The 20,598-nt window shown below is 41.9% G+C and overlaps 1 protein-coding gene across 2 annotated transcripts in view; it reads right to left on the bottom strand.

The window, feature by feature from the left end:
- Window positions 1-20,598, bottom strand: part of ccnd2a (cyclin D2, a) — a 94,462-nt gene that overhangs the window by 20,272 nt on the left and 53,592 nt on the right. Inside the window, exons 1-2 of one of the 2 annotated variants that reach the window (XM_071458240.1) lie at window positions 2,295-2,835; window positions 695-910 (exon numbers count right to left, since the gene is read on the bottom strand). In XM_071458240.1, the coding sequence (XP_071314341.1) occupies window positions 695-910; window positions 2,295-2,489 (411 nt within the window). In that variant the 5' untranslated portion in view covers window positions 2,490-2,835. Of the gene's footprint in view, window positions 1-694; window positions 911-2,294; window positions 2,836-20,598 lie in introns of those variants that run through there. The other variant, XM_071458248.1, reaches the window with a different exon arrangement.

The raw sequence follows: 20,598 nt of genomic DNA, 5'->3' as shown, positions 1-20,598 counted from the left end.
GAATCGTCAGGTTTACATGTGTGTTCATGCAGATGTAACGTTTGTGCTGTGAGCTCCATTTGTGCATTAAAAAAAAAGCTGTGAGCATCAGTAATAGTGCAGCATGACATAATATCAGAATTGTGTGCATCCGTGGTTATTTTTGGATGAAAGCTGAACTGTAAAAGGCAAACTTGAATTTCTCTGCGTCTCTCTCCCTCTCTAGCTGACAGGAACAGAGTCAGAACTTTGGCTGGAGTTCAAGCTGACCTCGTTGCTCTGTGCAAATATCTGCCACTAGATGGCAATGGAGACCACTACACAGCCTGGATGAATAAATACTGTAAAGCCCAGAGGGTCTTGTACAGTAAAGTGAGCCCTTGTGGAACAATCCACTGTGCAGCTTTTGCTTTTCATGGACATTTGATGACGGCACAGTCCACAGCAGAGACTGGACAAGAGATTCAGTGACATGAGCACAGCTCTGGTGGTTAGTATGTTATGTTTGGAGGTGAATGACTGCAATGAACAAACAGCTGCAATGAAAACCTAGTTTCTAAAAGTAAACATGATGCACCAAAAAAAAAAAAAAAAAAAAAAGCCATAAATGTGTCATGAAACCATGTTTGTCTTTAACCAGCTGGTGATGACAGCATGAATCCTCAGAGGTATCACTGTGAATTTTGCAAAATGTGTTGAACCAAATGTTGCTTACCAGCAGCTCTTGTGGTCTGATGGAGTTATCTGTGTAGATGCAAAGCTTCTCTGCAGTTAATGGACGAGTCTCTTTCAGTTTGGATGCAAGAAACATGCAGACTGCTCCCAGCAGCTGCAGGTTACACTTTTTGGTGGGTACCACGGCTAAAAATCTGTCTAAGTAGTTCATGGCCAAGGGAAAAACTTCTTCCTCGCACTTCTGCTCCTCACAAACCTGAATAAAGAGACAGCAGACAATGCAGCAACGTTCAGCATTTGGAATCAGCAACCCACCCTGCAGTGACCTGACTTATCCCCCAGCACTTCAAATGTATATAAAACTTTTATGAGATAACGAAAGAAAAGTCTAATGACATAAAGAGCACATATAAATTCAATGACACACATAGTTGGGGCCCGGCCAAGAATTTGCGCCCAGCCCTAATCGGTTGCGACATCATAAATTAATTCGAAATAGATTATTTTACAAAGAATGAAATAAGTCTCGGACACATACTGTCAATAGAGTCACATTCCTGCAGTTCATTGACTAAGAAATGAATTCAAGTCACAATCAGCCGAGCCAAAAAACACCCCGACAGCGCAGCACACGGAAACACACTTTTTTTCATTCGTCATATTTTCATAAAATAATTAAAAATACAAATAAATTATCTAGACCGTTTTTTTTCGCATCATAATGTTCGGGGGGGCCTTCCACATCATACCCGACAATTCGGATCCAAATCCATACGCGATAAATATGAATAAAATGTCAAAATAGAAGCCAAGTAGCAAGAGGTTGGTGTGGTGTGCGTCACCGCCGACCCGATATGTTTATTTCAAAAATTAATTAAAAATCTTCAGTGGCTCTGAGCCTGACAATATTTACATGAAAATAAAGCTGAAAGCCTCAGGTTTGTTTACAGATAGATGTTGATCGGAAATATTTGCCGAAGTGACGAAAATCGAACATAATTCCAGGGAGAGGCATTGCGACGGGGGGAAGACCAAAAGGACAGATAAGGCCCTCGCCCCTTCCGACATTTAAAATAGATACCTCAAGTATCTGCAACGCTTTTTGTGATTATTTCTACATTACACGGACACCCAAGAGCCTCCTCTGTCAATGCCGATGGGCTTTCACCGCTGTTATTGCGTTTATGACACTGTAAAGTCCTCTTTAAAGCACAAGCGCTCCTGTAAAAACCAACATGGCGATAGAACAGCGCAGAGCAGCATTGCATTGGGGAGTGCATACGTGTGCATGGAAATATTCAGGCTATCTAAAATAATAACATTAAAGAATCAACAGGCAGCTTGTACAGGCACCGTGTGAGGCACAGAGGAGAAATCCTCCGGTGTCACACATTTCAGAGCTCGCAGCTTCATAAACGCAGTCTTCACAAGCGGACTTTAAAAACGATAAGAAATTACATAAAACCGACACCTTTGGTTAATATGAGGGATAAGCAGTCGGAAATAAGAGCTGTGAGTCTGATCTACTGTCCCTAAATTGCAAACAGAGCACAGTAAAGCAGCATTGAAACAAATCAGGAGGCTTTAAAGTCGAGCACGGAAATAATAAAGACTTGTCAGCACTCGGTGTTTCGATATACCTCCAACATCCAAGTCGCGACCATCCTCCTCATAAACGGCTGAATATCTTTCTGGACGCCTTTGAAATAGGAATACTGGGGTAGAAATCTCTCCTCTATAGTCAACAAGCTCTGCAGGACTCTGTCATCGCACAGGAGGTTCGGATCGGGACGAGCTCGTATGATGGTGTCCATTTCGAGGCAGAGCAGCTCCATGGTGCTGGTGCTTTCACTTAAGTAAAAAAGTAGGATTTCTCTCTCGGAGCCGTAAAAGCAGTGTTGCAGAGCGAAAATGCAAAAGGATGGCAGGGAAAGTCTATTAGAGGCATAAAAAAGTGAGACTGCAGGGGCTCCGTAAGAGTAGTCCTGCCTCTCCTTGTTGAGAACTTTTTCCTCTCTCCCCACAGTGCGCCTCTGCTTTCATCCGCCTGGCCAGATCAGGCGCATTTCAAGCCTGCCCTGCATGCGCCACTGACGCAATTCTCTTCATTAGCCTACCTCTGTGGAGAGCAGACGCAACATGCTGCACTCCCGTCCCTCTGCCTTCTGCCTCTGGCGTGCAACACTACTTTCTGTAAACTTGTTTCATCGCAACATTTAACAGGTTGACACTTTGGCAAAAAAGTCGATTCACAACAACAGGGGAAGGTGCAGAGTAGATCCATCCGAAGTCCAGTTTCTGTTGTTGTTGTTGTTTCTTAAACACATTTCCTGGGTGATCTGGGTTGATATAAGTCAATTATAGGCTATAAAAGGTATTTTCTGGATATATCAAAATATGTGAGTGATAAACGTTAAAGGAGAGCAGGCAGCTGTCAGGTAAAAGAAATGCTTTCTTGTGTTCTTGTGGATGTGTTTCTTTACGTTGGTGCTTTATTGCCTTAAAATGATGATTAAGTGATATTGTCACATATAAATATTCTCTCTTATTCATCGTTGCGTTGTAATCAAACGTATCCACGGCATTAAAAGACTCCAAGAACCCAACTTTACTTCCTAAAGTGCAGCAAGTTCCCCCTTGTGAAAGTAATTTGAACATGAATTTGAACCAGAGAGAAAAAAAAAAAAAAACTACAGAAAAGGTCTAATTCGTATTGATTGGAGCTTAAACCAACGTGTCTGTCAGTTTTTTCAAATGGACTCAGTGAACCTGCGCACTGAGGATGACGCATAAGAGTCTGTACGTATGTGGCCATAAAGCTGCATGTTAACTTACAGAAGCTTGTGCTGGAGCATGGACACACGCGCAGCACAGAACCACCCACCCACCCACACTGTCACACCGCACACACACACCCACACACACGGACATACATACGAGCTATTTTTTATAGCAGCCACAATCTTCTTGTGGTTTAAGAGATAGCTTTCTAGGAAATTTGATGCAGCGTTAATTTTTTTTTTTTTTTTTTTTTTTTTGCATAATCTTCTCTTAAAGATAACACAAAAGATGAGTCACCGGCTTTGTTCAGCCCAAATAAGTCAACCAATTCACCAGTTCCTGCTATAAATCACTTTTTTTTTAAATTAGACTTCTGTAATAATTTACATGGAAAAACAGGCAGGTGGAAACGAAGCAGAGAGTGTAAGTCAATGAGCAGATAATTAAAAAATGACTGCCAAATGATTTAGCTTCACATACAGTCACAAAGAGAATCTGCATGGGTAAATATGCTAATCCCTCTCCTATTCTTAGTCAACTTCAAAGGCTGAGCCTTGAATGAAACAAGACATCAGTGCATCAGGGGAAGACTGGGGACTGTAAAGTCCTCACAGCTTTAGAGCTGTTAATTTCCATCCGAAGCTTGTTGGCTATATAGCAATGCATGTGAGAAAAGTGGGGGAAATGTCTCTTTAAAGTTTTTTTTCCAGTCTAAGTTGTTTCCTCCTCCCTGTGTCTCTATTCGCATAGCCAATAGTTCCCCAGTGCTCGACCGCGGCTGTGCGATTGTTACTGGGCAGACTTCTTCTATACCTTCCTCCCTCCCTCCCTCCCTCCCTCCCTCCCTCTCTCTCTCTCCTTCCACTGCTCTGGTCATTTATCAGTCTCTTGCCTTAATGGGTGTCGCTGCTGCTTAAACAGCCGATCTGACTCCCACATCAGTGTCTTGAGTGGCATCATCAGAGCTGAAGTTTACTGAATTCTTGAAGAAGAAGCAGCGACTCAAAACTTTAGAGAGAGAAACCTGCGTCTGGAGCGACACATTTCCACTGCGCTCTCTTTTTTCTTCTTTTAGAAACAAGTATCAGCATCTTGAAATGAGACTCCTCAATCAAGAAAATGAATCATACTTCGAATTCAGAGGAAAGAAAATCGAAATTATTCAATCTAAACTGCAATTTCTCCCTGTTTAAAAACAGATTTCTACACAACGCAGTGGAATAAATGAAATACTAAACTGAGTTTTTCACTGCAGCAAAACGTGTAGAAATCTTCCCCTGGCTTTAAAGGATCATGTTTCTACTTTGATACGGAATATGATAAAAACAGCTGTGCTATCCCTGATAAAACTGATATACTTCAGTTTAAAGAAGCCACACAGAATCAAATGTGGCTAAACAAGAGGAGAAGCAGGTGCTCCACAGCCTCCACACAGCCAGCAGCCTCAGGTGCCTCCAGCTCAGCAGGATGCTGCGCAATTACGCATCCCAGAGCCACAGGGATCAACGTTCAGCCACCAGCTCACGTCAGTCATGGTCACTTTGTTTTCCAAGAAGTTATTTACAGTTTAAAAAACACAGCTGTACTCAACACCAGCACCAGCATGCACTGAAAAACGACAATATGGAGATGAAAACAATGTAAAAAGTGCAGAACATAGGTGAAAAAGCAACATCTTTAGGCTAAACAGTATTCACTAGTTTTTAAGTTCCATCTTAAACTAAAGATGATAATACAGCGCAGAAATCTTCACTGAACAAACAACATCTCAATCTCTTTGTCAAACACTTTAATTAAACAACTTGTCAGGACTCACTGTTGCATTAACACACTTATCAGGAGGTTTTTTTTCTGCAGCTCAGCAGCGGAACAGTGACGCCAGCGGCTCCTCCGACTGAGATCAGAGGCAGCGGCAGCGGCCGCGGCAGCGGCAGCGGCAGCGGCGCGTTTGTCCCCGGAAGCGTTCGATCACCATATCAGAATCAAAACGGAACACACCCGGCGGGTTCGAGGCGTGAAGAGTTATGATCCCACACAGTCAGAGGTGAAGTGAGAGGGGAGCGGTCAATGCTGGCGTCTGAAAAGTGCTGGTGAAATTCCGGCTCCGCACACTGCAAGAAATATCCGTCGGGGGCAAATGATTTGATGCACTTTTAAGTTTTGAAATCTTATTTTTTAAAATAAAAAGCTGTAAAAAAATCAATCAGAGATCACGAGACAAGTCCACTTGTTTGCTGCCTATCAAATGGTGCGATTTCCTACAGACCACTGGAGATCTCTGCCTTTATTATACATCACTTTAGTGGCAGATTATTCTAGAAAATTCCCGAAATGAAAGCACTGAAATCAAGCAGAATTATTTACCCCTCCCGGTAGATTTTTTCCGGTTTGTTTTTAATCAAAAAAAGAAATCACTTAAAGACGCGACTAGCAGAGCAGCTGAGGGTGGTCACTTTTTGCAGCGAGGAGCCAGCAGTTGAGTCATCAGCACAGCACCTTTCTCACTTTAAACCACCGTTACAACCGCAGGACGCAGGCAGGACACACCCGCGGATGAGAGCCTCTCTCTGCCCTTACCGACACCGACATGGGAATCATGACGCCGAGAAAAAATGTCCCACATGAGACATGAAAAGTGTCGGAGGGGAATTTGTCAGACTCCTGTTGAGTAGAGAGAGTTGAGAAATGACAGGAGCTCAGGTCTGACTGTGCTGGTTTTGGAAGTAAAACAAGTAACAACAGCTCAGCCCTTTCAAACCAAACCTGTGAAGTTTATTTTCTATCAGTCTGTCAGACATCTTGCACACCTCCAAGCACTGAGAAACATGGGAAACATTCATCATGTTATTACTAAAACTATTGCACAAATAATACATTTTCAGTATCTCCTTTATAAATACTAAATCTTAAAATGTCTGGATGAAAAGAGCAGTGGTCATGTGAAGCAGATTTTCAGTTTTGTCTGTTAGGCTTCACATTCATCAACCTACAAGTGAAACTAAAATGAACAAGAGCAGACGAAGAAGATCTTTTTTTAAACAAAACCCTTTCCATACTGTAGCTAAACTAGTTTAAATAGATAAGATCTCTTCAGCTATGTGAACAGAAAATACCTCAAACACAATCTAAAAACAACACACCTGCATCAGCAGGTCAGCAACTGCCAGGGAGGAAATACACCTCTTTTTTTACAATAAAATTAAACAAAATTAAACACGACTAAATTAAAAGATCACTTTTACATTTTTATAAACATAAAGGTGATCTAACTCATCCCAGTGTTTCAAAGAAACAGAAATATGAAAGACATTTGATATAACAAAGAAACTTTAGTGGATTTATGTGAAATTCTACGAGTCTATTTAATTTGAATTATGTATTAATTGTTTATATACTCGTGTTTAAACAGTTTGTAGATATTATCATAATTTTTTTATCATAAATTATATTAAGAATAATTTTTGGAAGATTTTTGATAAAGCTATTAACAGTCCAACTGTTAAAGATTATTGTTGAATGGCTGAAGAGCTGACTGATTTACTGAAATTAATTCAGATATTTAATTATTTTTAAGAAAATAACATAAATAAAACGAAACATTTAATTCTTAAAATTCAAATGTGCTCATTTCTTAATTTTCTGGATAAAAAACCTACTGGATATCTTGTTTGTTTAGATGCTATTACAATATAACGTGTATTAGTATTGAATTAAAAACAGAGCAGGCATGGAGTAATGTTCACAAAGGTGGAAATCAACAGAGGAAAAACAGATTACATTTATGAATCATTGAAATTTTCACTTCAAAAATATGTTTTCATGTGCACAATCATAACAGAGGTGTTTTCATTGGAAGAGGAAAAAGCAGTTTAACATGGAAGCAGTTTATTCCAACAGTGAAGCAGCAGGTGAAACAGCCCCGACACAAGCATCCAGCAGCCTCCTCCCTGCTTCAGCTAACTACACCTCTCCAGTCCCTTCCTGCCAGGTGAGTAAAGCATAGATACAGAGGAAGAGAGCAACATCCAACAGCAGCAACACACACCACCATGGTTATTAAGCACCTTTATAACAAGTGCAAATGTGACAAAAATCTGAAATTCACAAACATGATAATAATTTTCAGATGTTGTACACGCTCCCAGTTTGATCTTGAGAAGCACTGTGTGATGGCAACTGATGAATCACGATCCATTTCACATCAAAACATCACTCATACATGTGTTTCATTTGTTTATCAAGCTCACATTTCCCCATTTTTGCTGTGGTTGAATAACTGCAGATGTGTGCGCCAGACAACAACAATACAGAGAAAAGCTACTCATCCATGATAAAAAAAACACCACACTTCATGCAAAACTTCACAGGAAAAACTTTGCTCCAACCGAACGGTTTGAAACATCACAAACAGTTTATTGGTTAAAATGTAGAATTTAGTATGAAGAAAAAAAAGTGCATTTGGTTACATATTATACTTCAGTGCCTCCTGCCGCATCTCACTGATCCATGTCGCACTCGAGTGTTGCATTTTTCCTGACATAAAATTTTAAATGATTTAATCAGAATCTACATGAGCAGGCATCTTGGATGAAGCTTAACCCAATTACACGCAGAATAGCTCCCTGCACCAAACACATCAGTCAAACACTGCTGCGTCGTCACCACAGGATAGACTCGAGTTTTTTTTTTTTTTTGCAGGTTAAAACACAGAAAGACACACAATCGCACAAAAAAAGTAGGAAAACCACTGACGGCCACCTTTTGAAGATGTGAGCTTCTTGTGCATCAGCAGAGCTTCCCACCTGAGCCTCAGTATCTGACCAGAAATCAGGTGACATTTTCAATCACTTGCCACTTTCTCCGGATCACCATGAAGGAATCTTTAGTTTAAACCTGCCCTGCTGGGAGCCATTCCTCTGTTTTTAATGTGAGTGTTTCCAGCAGCTTTGTGAAGCTCGTCCCTGACATCTCCACTAACCACCTGTGGGATTTCTCCCCTCCATGACTGATGTTACAACAATGCAGCTTTGGCACTGAGCGCTTGCCCTGCAGACTTCCCTCAGACTCCCTCTGAAATTCTTTATGCAAACATGTCCTCCCGAATTCTTTGAGATGTGCCCTTATCTCATTAACTGAAAAAGAAACAAGGGGGAGCAAAAAAGAAAACGTGAAGAACAAAGTCTTAATTGTTGTCTTTTGACGTCTTTGGGACGAGATGTTGACTGCATGATGCTGGGGAGAGGTGAAAACCCTCTCTGTTGAAAGGCAGACATCTACCTCAGGTGAGATACCTTTCAGAGCCTCTGGTCTAAATGCATCCGCTGAGAGTCTGGTGGTGCAGGGGTGTTAACAGGCATTCAACTGCTGTGGCAGCCAGGACCACAGACCATATTGTGAATATGTGTGTGATAAAACCTAATTAATCAAGCTAACAAAACATTGTTATTTACTACATTACACTGACAGAACAGCAATTGCAGGGAGCATAAAGCCTCTGCACAAGGACTCCATCATGCAGGACGTGGTTGTGAAGGTCCAAAGTTTTGTGATGATGCACTCACTGCATTAGCTGCACGCAAGGGCAATGAAGAACTCAGCTCTGCTTTAGTAAGTTGTCGAGTTAAGTTACACCTGGTTCTTCTGAGGCAGAGAAGGGTTCTCCCAAACAGCTCGAGACACAGCAGTAGTTATATGAAGCCCATCGTGTAAATGACAAAGTGTCAAAGTGTGTGTATGAGCAATGACGGACTTTTCTCATTTTAACGTAAGGAGGAATTCTGTAAAACAACACTGCATTTCATCCAAAAACACCAGGTAGCTCAGTGTCTCTATACTGCACTAATAACTGTTTAGTAAAGTGGAGACACACAGGTTCATATTATAACAGCCACACAGGACAATATCTGTCAGCTACTGGTCCTGCGGTCCAGTCACTCCACATATAGAGGGGCTGACCCTGTGCGTCAGTCATGTCTGGTTATCAACCAGAAACTCAATAATTCACTGATTCCTCAACAGTTGACTGCTTCACATCACAATTTATCTGAACTGCTGCCAAACACAATGCAATGACCGTAAATGCTTGTGTGACCGATGAGTAGGTGCAGCGGTGGGGACGTCAGCGCCCGGCTGAAAGGTGCACTGACAACAGTTTGTTGAGGGGAAATACTTTCTCTTCCCTCCTCCTGCTTAAACCTCCCTCATCCGAGGATTTGAATAAGTAATACTCTCATCACATGTGGCTGCCTTCATCTCTGCCTCCTCCTCGAAAGCTCTGAGACAAAGTAACAGCAAATTAACTTAATTAAATAACAACACGACTGTGTATCTTGGTGCCGTTACTGTGTTGCACATAACTGTGGTTTCCACCATGTTGCAGGTGACTATGGGAAAACGGACTCGAATGATTTGCGCACTTTGCTCTTGGTTGTTACAACAAAAGATCCAAACCTCTCGCTGTGGTAACTTTTCTTCCCTCACACTCTTGACAAAGACAATCTCCACCTTTTCACACACCATCCGCCCTTCAGGAGAGCTGAAAATGCGAAGTGAAAGCATCATTAATAACTAAAAGAAGCCTTGTACTACGTCTCAATCCATCACAGGTGTTGGCGACAGCTTGTTGAGAGACAGATGAGCTTCTCCACAGAGTGTGTGTCGTGGAAGGTGTGCCACTGGAACAATAGGGTCTGGTAGCTCTGGCCAAACCTTCAGTGAACACAAGAAACACACCGTCTGGTATTCATTTACCTTTCTTCTACCCCCCCGCCCCATTCCTTCATCCCTGCCTTCCTCCCTGCTTCCATCCCGACCCTCTTTCACATGCTTGACCCTGTCTTTTGAACTCCAGCAACCTTTCCTGCAGTCAAATCAAATCTTGGGCCAAATGAGCCAGATACAAAGGTGGGTTCTGCTAAATAATGTCAATATTTCCTTGTCCTAACAGAGAATAAACTGCTTTCTTTTCTGTTTCTCACACTTTTTTTTTCTCTCCACATAAAAGCAACAGTGAAGGCTGCCTCGGTCCACACTGAGCAGCGCAGAGTGGCTCAGCTGCTGCTGCTGTCTCTTCCCCTCCAGCTCCTCCAGGATTTTCCCATGTTCATATCACTAGCCCTTGACTTTGTCACTCATGCAACAGCTGCTTGCTGATACCACACCACAGTTCCTGCCGATTGCACTCCCTTCTTTCACTACATACACCAAGAACAAAGACAATGGTAATCCAGCTGAGTCCTTGGTCCAGAATACAAGGACTACCAGGGAGTCCAGACAAAAACTACAATTTTTCTTAAAAAAAACTCTTAAGTTTGTTTGAAAATTGCGTCTATTGGTTCTTAAGGAGGATCAACATCCTGAGGATGCCCACGAGGGATCATAACAAGCTCAGACTAAAACACGAGGGACTCCAGGTCAAATAGATCTCACAGCTTATCAATAAAGCTCGCTGGCATTGGAATAAAAGCACCAATCACAGAAATGAACTAATCTCATCACACACAACTTATTATACGCCGTCATTACAGCCATGCTAAGGGATAGCAGACGATAAGAGAAACATAGCTGCACAGCACACAGCATGCAGAGTGACAGAGCCGCTGGCAGTTTTCATAGAATAACTCAATGAGTCAAGCCTTTCATATAAATCCAGTTTAATCTATGATTCATATGCTGCTCCCAATAATGAACAAAAGAGAAATGTACTGGAGTCTGTCAAACAGACAGAGAGATAGGCAAACATAAAAAAAGTTAACCATATAGTTCCCAAAATAACCCGAAGCCATTAAAAATAAACCCAAAAACCAAACATACAGAACACCTGAGCACATACAGACTCTCACACATGCACCCAGTGGTGCTACTGTTGCCCTTGTTTCTGCATCTCCCCTGCAGATGGTAACAGATGGCACATACAGTAGGATGTTAAAGCATACAGTGCAGAGATGAGAACAAGATTATGTTTATGATCACAGAGGGTTTCCCTCCCGCATCAGGTGCTCACCCATCTCCTGTCACTAATAATAACACAAAGCGCTCTGTTTTGGGGATGAAGAGCTTAATAAAGAAATCAGAAGAGAGGATGCACGTGCAGCGACAGCGCACACAAACACCTGATCAGAAATACACAAAGGATGATACCTGTGAAGAAAACACATGCACGCCAACCCAAACACAGATACCCACAGAGTTTCTGATCTTCTCAGTGATCAGTGATAGAGACAAATGAGGGGGGGCCCACCACTGTGGCTCCCCTGGCAGGCATGTAGCTTTATTACAGCACCACACATGAATGTGCACCATCCTCCACACAACTCTGGATCAGGCTGCAATAATCTGATCCTTTTGGGAAACTGAGGTGTTGGACTGTAATTTATAGGCTGTATCTTTCAAGTCTTTCCCTCGGCTCTGCTGGTGGCGTCAGCCCCTGAGCCACTGTGTGTGTTTAATGGCTACATGTGTCGCTCCCTATCTCGCTCTCTGAGTGGCACAAAGGTAAAGGGAAGCTTAACAGCCTGGGAAAAAGTTGAACAGTGTGAAATTACCTTGATCCAAAGATTCCTGCCGCATACCAGCCCAATGAACCCATAACAGTGCAGGCACTCAGTCAGAGAGCCTTGCCTGCAGGGAACAGCTGAGACATTACAGAGGGAGAGAGAGGGGGGGGGGGGGCTGGGGGTGGTAGAGGGGTGGGGGGTATAGGGAGGTGAAAGAAAGATAAATGGTAGCAAGAAAGAGGCCCACCTCTAGTCATCTCCAGTCAAGAGTCAGTGGTGGGGGTCAGAGTATCTCTATCTAATGTACATCCTATGATAACGCTGGACAACTGGTAGGTGGGGGCACTAGTGACTATGGTTAAGTCAAATTTTGCACTGAGAGGCTCTTTGGGGGAAATCTAGGAGGAGCAGCTGTAGAGTTGTATGATGTTGACAAAATATCGAGGAAAAATGAGACGACAACTCTTGTATCATGTTAAATGTGGTTTTCAGATGTGTCACTTTTCTTGAAACAACATTTAAGCATTTTTTTTTTTTGGTCAGACCGGGATAAAGCAAGTTTAAGGAAGCTCAAACTGAAACTGAAATATTTTAGAATTTGTGCAAATTGCAAAGACTTTTATTTCAAATAAAAAGGTTAAAGACACATAAACATTCTGCAAACAAACAAGGCAAGGCGATGTGAAGGGATAGCATTTCAAAGAGTTTATTTAGATGGATTTAGACGCTTGTTGACCTACTTGCCTTGGCCAGAGAGTCATGCTTTGATGCCCTGGTAAAAGCATGTAGAGTTGAAATGTGATGGTAAATCATCTACAGTAAAAAGAGGCTTTGAATAAGTTTCCCTTCACAAACCTGAACCTTGTTGTGTAAAGAATGACTCTTACTTTCTACTTTATTTACTGATATAATTATATATTTGACATTTTAATTTCCTTCAATAAAGAACACATTTTTGATTTGCTATAAAAAGTTACCCTCTTGAAACCATCACACAATTATTAGCTCAGTAATTAGCTTAATTATATTTTGCTCAAGCTCAGTTACAGGACAGTTTCATTGATTCAGTATACTCTGCTATTAAAGATAAAAAACAGTTCTTCAAGGAGAGTAATGTAAATGGCTGAAATGATATGACGAGTGGGACACAGTGTGGCTCCAGGCTGTCATGTAAATACAAGGATGACTATATTCACTTTACTGACATATTATTAAAGGTGCTATGTGTAAGGTTTTGCTATTGCTACACAGCCAACATTAACACTAACAGCTGCTTACATAGAGGAAAAGTGAGTTCAGCATCAAACTTCTTTGCCACTGACTTTGGCTTATTTCCCTTTGGTCAGTGCGACTTCTTCATCCTCTCCCGTTGGACTGGGGGCAGATTGGATGCTACACTAACTCACTTTCACCTCTTGAGTTCAAAGGGGTGTTATGCTAGGGCTAACTGGTTAGCCTGCAAACTTCAGTAGCTACCTCTGCAACACAATATAGATGTAACATCATCAAAACTGTAATGTCTTTACATTCTGTTGGTGATTTTAATTAATTATTCAACAATTTATAAAAAGATACTCACACATTGCTCCTTTAAATATCTAAAAAGATTATTAATAGTATAATAATTAACAAATAATTTCTAGATTAATTATTTTATTTAAATGATAACTAATTCTTATCTTCTATACAAATCAGGAACAAATAAATCGATCAAACAACTAGCAAAATAAAAACAAACAAAATAAGAAATTATTGTCTTAAAAGAAATTCTGTTCCATGACACTGGGTTTGTTTGTGAAATCAATTGTGAATCACAAGTCTAAATATGATCATATGAAAGGTGGCAGAGGGAGGTTGATGTGACTGTTGCCTCTGTCGTAGACACAACAGTGAAGGGATAAAGTTGCTGGCAGAGGACACAAACACCCCTGCTTTCTTTCTTTCTGTCACTGTTTTTATCATTTCTATAGACACTGTCCAAATAAAGCTAATCTCATGCTTTCTGATATGACCGTCAAATACCAGAATAAACTTTTAGACAGTAGGCTAAGTGAAAAAAAAAATTCTATATTTAAATTTTTCTTTGTTTTGAAAACAAAACAAAAGTCGGGTCTGTGTTGATTTATAAAGGAAATCCCCAGTTCTAAAAGGGGAACCATCTGGTGAATAACTCCGACTCAAATTCAGCACCTAACTAGAGTAGGTACTTTATTCAACATTAGTGCCAGTAAGGCTCCTGAGATTGAACCAAAGAAAATAAAAGCCTACTACATTAATTAACATCGAAAACAGCATTAATTAATTCTTTCTTTTGTTTTTGGTCCTTGGTAAAATATATAAATAAAATAGTTTTTACAGCTATTAAAATATTCAAAACTAACAAAATATAACTAACTAAACTATATATATATATATATATATAAATATATATACATATACATATACATATACATATACATATACATATACACACAGATATTATATATATATGAATATGATTAAAATATACTCTATTAAAATATTGGGGATTTTTTTCTTGTGCCTCTATCACTGTGGGGATTCCACTCCTGCTAATGACACATCATCCCCAGTGAACAGTGAACAAGATGACAGAATTACCATAACCTGATACAGTAGCATTGACTTATCAAAACACCGATGACAGCTGGGGAAGGTGAACCCGTTGCAGGGTAATTCAGAAACGACCAGTTCCTGTGTTTGTTCATTGCACCTGTTTGTTTGTGCCAGCTTGTGATGAGTATATTCTTATCAAAATATCAGCAGGGCCTCTGCACACATGCTCTCTCTCTCTCTCTCTCTCTCTGGGTTTGAAAGTGTGACATTTGTTCATACACAATTAGACAAACCTGCTACTACTGTACTGATTCTGAGAGTGCCGGATATGAGCAAAGATGCACTTTAAGCCACATCTAGAGCAAAGTAACCTGAGCGCTGATGGGGAGTGTGCCATCACTTTAATCAGGTGCAACTCCTATGCTGCAGAAGTGTGAGGCAAATTGCTCTTTGACTGCTGTTGTATGTGTGTAACCATAAACATGTCTATATGCAAAGGGCGCTCGCTCCCTGTCTGTCTCACACAAACACACATACACTGTGGCAGAAATACCTCAGTTTTCACACAACTTTTTGAAGTCACAACAACCTCAGTCCTCAGTGTGGACGTGGGCGTCACTAAGGAGCAAATTTATCAATCAGAATCCGTTTGTAAAGAGCACAGTGATACACTGATTATGTGATTTCAACCCGGAGAGATTTTTGTTCAGCAAAACTCCAAACTTCACATCGGCCCTCCAAAACCAAAACAACCAACCAACCAACCAACCAACCAACCAAGCAAAAAGAAACAAACAAACTAAAAGAAAAACCAAAACTGATATTGTTTGTATTCCAGCTAATTTAATTAGACTCAGTAATAACATTTTTCTAAATTCAATTCTACCTTTGACAACCGTGGGTCAATAGGGCGAAGTCCTTCTTCTGTTTCATTTCTAGTTAGAGATCTACGAGAGTCGGGATATCCCCAAACCTCATTCTCCTCCCTTCACCGAAGAGAAACCCTGCCATGCTTTTACCAGTTATTCACTTATTGATTTAATAGGCTCAGCAGCTATTTCATGCTTAACGTGTTTCTTCCGTTTCCTGTCCTCTTCTCTGTGACTGCAGTTAATGCTGTGCAGCATTTGTTTTCATTGGAAACAAACACAGGTTTGTTTACAGTCAACTTTTCCCATCAAAACATATTGTTTGTATCCTTAAGGGCTAAGAAACATGCTGAATGGATTTCCTACATTCAACCTGACAAGATGTTTGCAAAGCCAGTTTTTGTATGTTTTAGTATGTTTTGAAATCTGCACAGTTTATATGTAATGCTGCCTTTTTCTTCTCTTTCATTGGCTCACTGTTCTCCTCTTATGGTGCATGCCACTACCATTGATGCGTTCTGCAGCCCAGTTGTGTGTCCTGTGCCAATGGCGAGTGTGTAGTGATGGGGCAGGAGATACAAACAAGGGGCTCTATAAGGGTCACACTGCAAAACAAGTGGTATGATTTCAGTGTGAGTTCAAGCAAAGAGACAATAATTTTTTTAATTCTGTTTTCATCCTGTGATCTCATGGTTCAGAGTCTTTCCTGTCAACCAACAAGGAACCTTGCTGAAGGATATTCAATTTACTTAACCTGTTAATATATCTTTGCTTATTGTTTTGCAAGCTGTGTCATCACCCAGCCACCCCACCACCCCACCACCCCATCACCCCACTACCTCCAGGCTTCTCAACTTATGCTCCGAGGCATTTTCTTGATCTTTATAGCTATTAATTATAAATTTAAGGATTCAAGATCCTTCTTTTCAGAGTTCTTCACAGGTCAAACAACTGACAAATCTGCGAAAACACCCCCCAAATCTGATGCACAGAACATGAGACCCATTCTAAAAGAGACCCATGTTAGTCATTTCAGCAAATTCCCTGAACCCTGAACTGTTGCTGAACCCTTTATCATGTTGTGTTTAAACCTAATCGTAACCACTCCTTCACCATAGTGGTATCAGAACAGAAAACAGTCATGCGTGTCATTCGGGGGGGCAGAACAACATATTTTATGATTTACAATGTGTTGGATCAAAACTACAATCAATGAAGCAAACAGAGAGAGAGCAGCAGAGTCAAAATGAGCATCAATACATTACATTCATGTATAAAGGCCACAGTTCACACTCGGCCATGTGTTTTTATTCTGCAATGATAAGACACCATGTGATCAAGTGGACAACATGTCCACTTGGATCCTCCCAGGTATCAAACACACAAGAACTACAGCGACACAACAGGCCCCTACTTCCTACACAGCCTTTCTACACTGAATCAGTTGGTGACTCTAGGTTGGGCCACTGGGAACACCAAGCTTTTGGTCTTTCTCCAATGGCATGAGGGCGGCGTACTAATTCATGTTCCATTACCTCTGGAATGTCGACTGTGGAATAAGGGAGCAGCCGCACATCACAGGCTGGCATTCACCTTTCAATCACCCCCCCTCCCCCCATCGCCCTCACCCCTGTAATCATGTTAGCTCATACATAATCGCATTTCAATTACTGACAGGAGTGTGACCCTTGCCTCGCAACATGCCTAATCTAATACATGTGTTTCCGAAAAGACAGAGGGGAGCCTTGTTTTGGTAGGATGTCAGTGAACAGAAGCACGCATCAACATGCAGTGTCATGCCAAAGCTATAAAAAGGGACGCCACAGTTTTCTTCTGATTCAGTCCAGGACGTCAGGTGCTATTTTTAGCAGGACATATACTGTAAGGTGCGCCTGGAGGTGATGTAAACACACTGTTGGATTCAGATCAGAGGGAAGAGGAGTAGAAAAAAAGTGAAGGAGAGAAAGTAGGATACAACTGAGGAGGCTTGCAACAAGAATTTAAAGCTATCAATCCCTCAGACTGAGTCTACGTCTCCATCAGCCTCTCGGTCTGCTCGTGTGTGTGTGTGCGTCTGTGTGTGTGTGTGTGTGTGTTTGTGTGTGTCAGGGGCCCTCTGAACTCCAAGACTTTCTGCAATCCCACCATTCAGGAGAGTGGAGAGAAAACACCAAAGACACCCTCAGCCATAAATCTAGCCCTCGCCCCTCTCTGTCTGTCCCACTGGGTAAGGTAATTCTTTCCTGCATGACTTTTTCATCTCTTCTCTCCTTCCCTTCTTCTTCTTCTTCTTCTTCTTCTTCTTCTTCACCTTCTTCCCTGTGTCCCTGGTCTTTCACTCTGTAGTTCCCACTCTGTCACTCCGTGTCTGTGTGCTTAGTGGCCTTGTGTCATTATTATGGGCCAATTTGTGTCAATGCTAACATCCCATTCATCATGGGGGGAATGGTTTCCGCCAAGGCACGGGGGCCCACATACTTCACCTCTCACATTTTCACCATGGTGGCATCCGCTCTGCTATGGGGTCAGAGGTCAGAGTTCCAGACCTCCTGAGTGATCACTGACTTCTCTGCTAACCCCCTCTCTGCTCTCCCACTCCCCCACCGTCTATTCCTACACCCTCCCTTAAAAACTCTCCTTCACCCCTTTATGATTTCCTTTTGCCCTTTTTCAATTAAACTTCTAAATCACCAGCTCTTCTCTACATTGAATCTCTTTCCTTTTCCATTTTCAGCTTTGCCTCATTTCTTCCCTTCTTCTCTCTCACTCCCACTGTCACTTTACCTCTGACGAGACAAAGCCGATTCTTGCTCTTACAGAGACTGGCACTAAAAAGCCAAATTGAGTTTGATCAGTTGGAACTTGTTTCATTAGTCTCATGTTTCTGCAGAGAGATCTGCACCATGCTCCATACATTATGATCCCATTCCCAAGCTTTATCCCACCCACTGACCAATCCTCCACAACCCCCCCCCCCATCACATCAGTGACTGACAGCCCTTACTCTCACTAAAACCCCTGCATGCGGGTCGATGGTTTACTTCTTATGAATGAAGGGCCCAAAGGAAAGTGCATTCCTGTCTCAGCTCTGAGAGGAAGTAGCTGGATGTTTGGTGACTTCATGCAAGACATTGGTGTTTTACATCCATGTTCCACACAGGAGAATTAGATTAAACATATGATTGAAAATAAAGCGAAAAGGTAGAGGAAGAAAAACATCCACAACGTGAAATGGGGCCAAGGAGGATGATGTGCTGCAGGACAAAGGAAGCTGAAGTGAAGCTGATGTGGAGGTCAGGGGTCAGAATGCAGAGCTAATATCTGCTGTGGTGATTTAGACTTCTTTATCTCAAATACATTTCACATATCTGTGTCAAAGATATCATGGACAATTTCATTTCTTGCCTAGAGCATGGTGCACAAATTAAGATTTGTGCATTTGATTCTCTTCATTACACAACACAGAGCAAAGATTTCAGAAAAAAGTCTGTGAGTTCAGACCTTTTCCTGCAATAACCTGAAAATAAGCAGCTGAGCTGAAAGGATCCTTGTTGTTGTGAAGTTTCCCTTGCTTGTTTAGAGATGGTATTTGCTGTAAATCTGTGCAGTGAGAGCTTGGCTCCGGTGTGTCGCAGGCTGCCAGACAGAGGCAGGCATGGGGAAGGAAGGCATGTGGGGCACGCAAGTCCGTCTCCATTTCTCTCTCTGCCAGCTCCTAATTATGCCCAATTACACCTTTAACACAAGTGGACCGCTGTGGACATTTCTCAGGGTGTGAGGTCAAGCATTTCCTGTGTCTGTGAATGACCCAACGTCAGGGGAATTGTCTTGCAGGGGCCTCCCTCTCTCCCTCCCTCTATCATTCACTCTCTTCGTCTTTTGGACCCCTCCTCCACTAAGCCCCGATCCCAGACCTCCACCATTCACCAAAAAGTCAGATAGCTGGGGCTTAACCTCTGTGACTTGCTGGGGTTCTCTTCTCTTGAACACAAACAAACAGGAAAAGGCATGCACACCCCGACTCCCTCACGTACACACATGCATGCACATACGTGTACACTCCTGCAGATGTGCATGTTGTGCATGCAAATAGATTTGCATATAAAATCAGACATGGGAACATCCTGAAACTCCAGAAAACTGTAAATAAACAAAACCGACTGTGACCGAAATTTCTTTTCCTGGCAAAGACACCACATTTTAAGTACAGCCTCTTTTGATGCTCATCCCTCTTCAGTTCCACACAGACAGGTTTTGTACTTCTGTTTTCTTCCTGATGGTTCAGTTCATTTTTTTTTATCCTTCCATTGTCAACAAAACACCTTAAGGTGGCTGTCAGCGTGGACCTGAATGTTATTTACATATCTGATCTAATCTTATCCAATCTAATTGACAATGTGTGTGTTTGTGTTTGCGTGTGCCAACATGTGAGTCGCACAGCTTCAGAAGAAACAGCAACCCACCTCACAATGGTAGTGTACCAACAGGTTGGGTTCCCACACCCAATAGGAAAATAAATACTCCATAATCACCACCTATCAAAACAGGCAACGTGCGCAGGGTGAACCGAAAATGGCGCATTCCATGGGAAATCCATAGCGAGCAAGTACATGCTCGCTCCTCCACACTGACATTTCAGAGACACAAGGGAGAGATTAGAGGCACATATGGGAGGGCCACAAAACCAGGATGAAAGATGGTTGAGGGAGATGGGGGTTAGGCCCCCTATTTTTATAAGATGAATCAGCGGTCGAAGTGACACCACGATGAATGAACTGACTGAAGGTAAAAGCTGCAAGTGGCTCAAGTGAGCAGACTGGATTTGGGTGGATGATTTATTTAACATAAAAGACCTGGAAATTGCAAAAGCCATTGGCAGACTGAGCTTATGTAGGAGGTGATTTTGTAACATGTATCATGTCACATTTTTGTGACATTTCTGAGCCCAGTGGCCACGCTGTCCCTGTGGAGGAGAAAAAACAGGAGGAGGAAAGGAACCCACATGCACAAGCCAAAAAAAGAGAGTGGGAGTAAGACAGTGTTTTTCGGTGAATGAAAAAACCTCTCTGGCAAGAGAATGTATGTTTTGAAGATCGTTTAAACCACCCATCTGCCCACCCACTACCCCACAGAATCCTGCAAGCCACCAGGCAGTGGATACAGTTACTGCAATGACCTAGCATTTCACTCTGCCAAAAAGACAGGAGTGGAAACAAATATGAGAA

Source organism: Trachinotus anak, unplaced genomic scaffold (genome assembly GCF_046630095.1).
Source record: "Trachinotus anak isolate AG129_WGS33_773 ecotype Australia unplaced genomic scaffold, CSIRO_AGI_Tana_v1 ptg000002l, whole genome shotgun sequence".
Classification (NCBI taxonomy): Eukaryota; Metazoa; Chordata; class Actinopteri; order Carangiformes; family Carangidae; genus Trachinotus; species Trachinotus anak.
The sequence above is the reverse complement of the archived record's forward strand: the minus strand, read 5'-3'. Positions and strand labels throughout refer to the sequence as shown.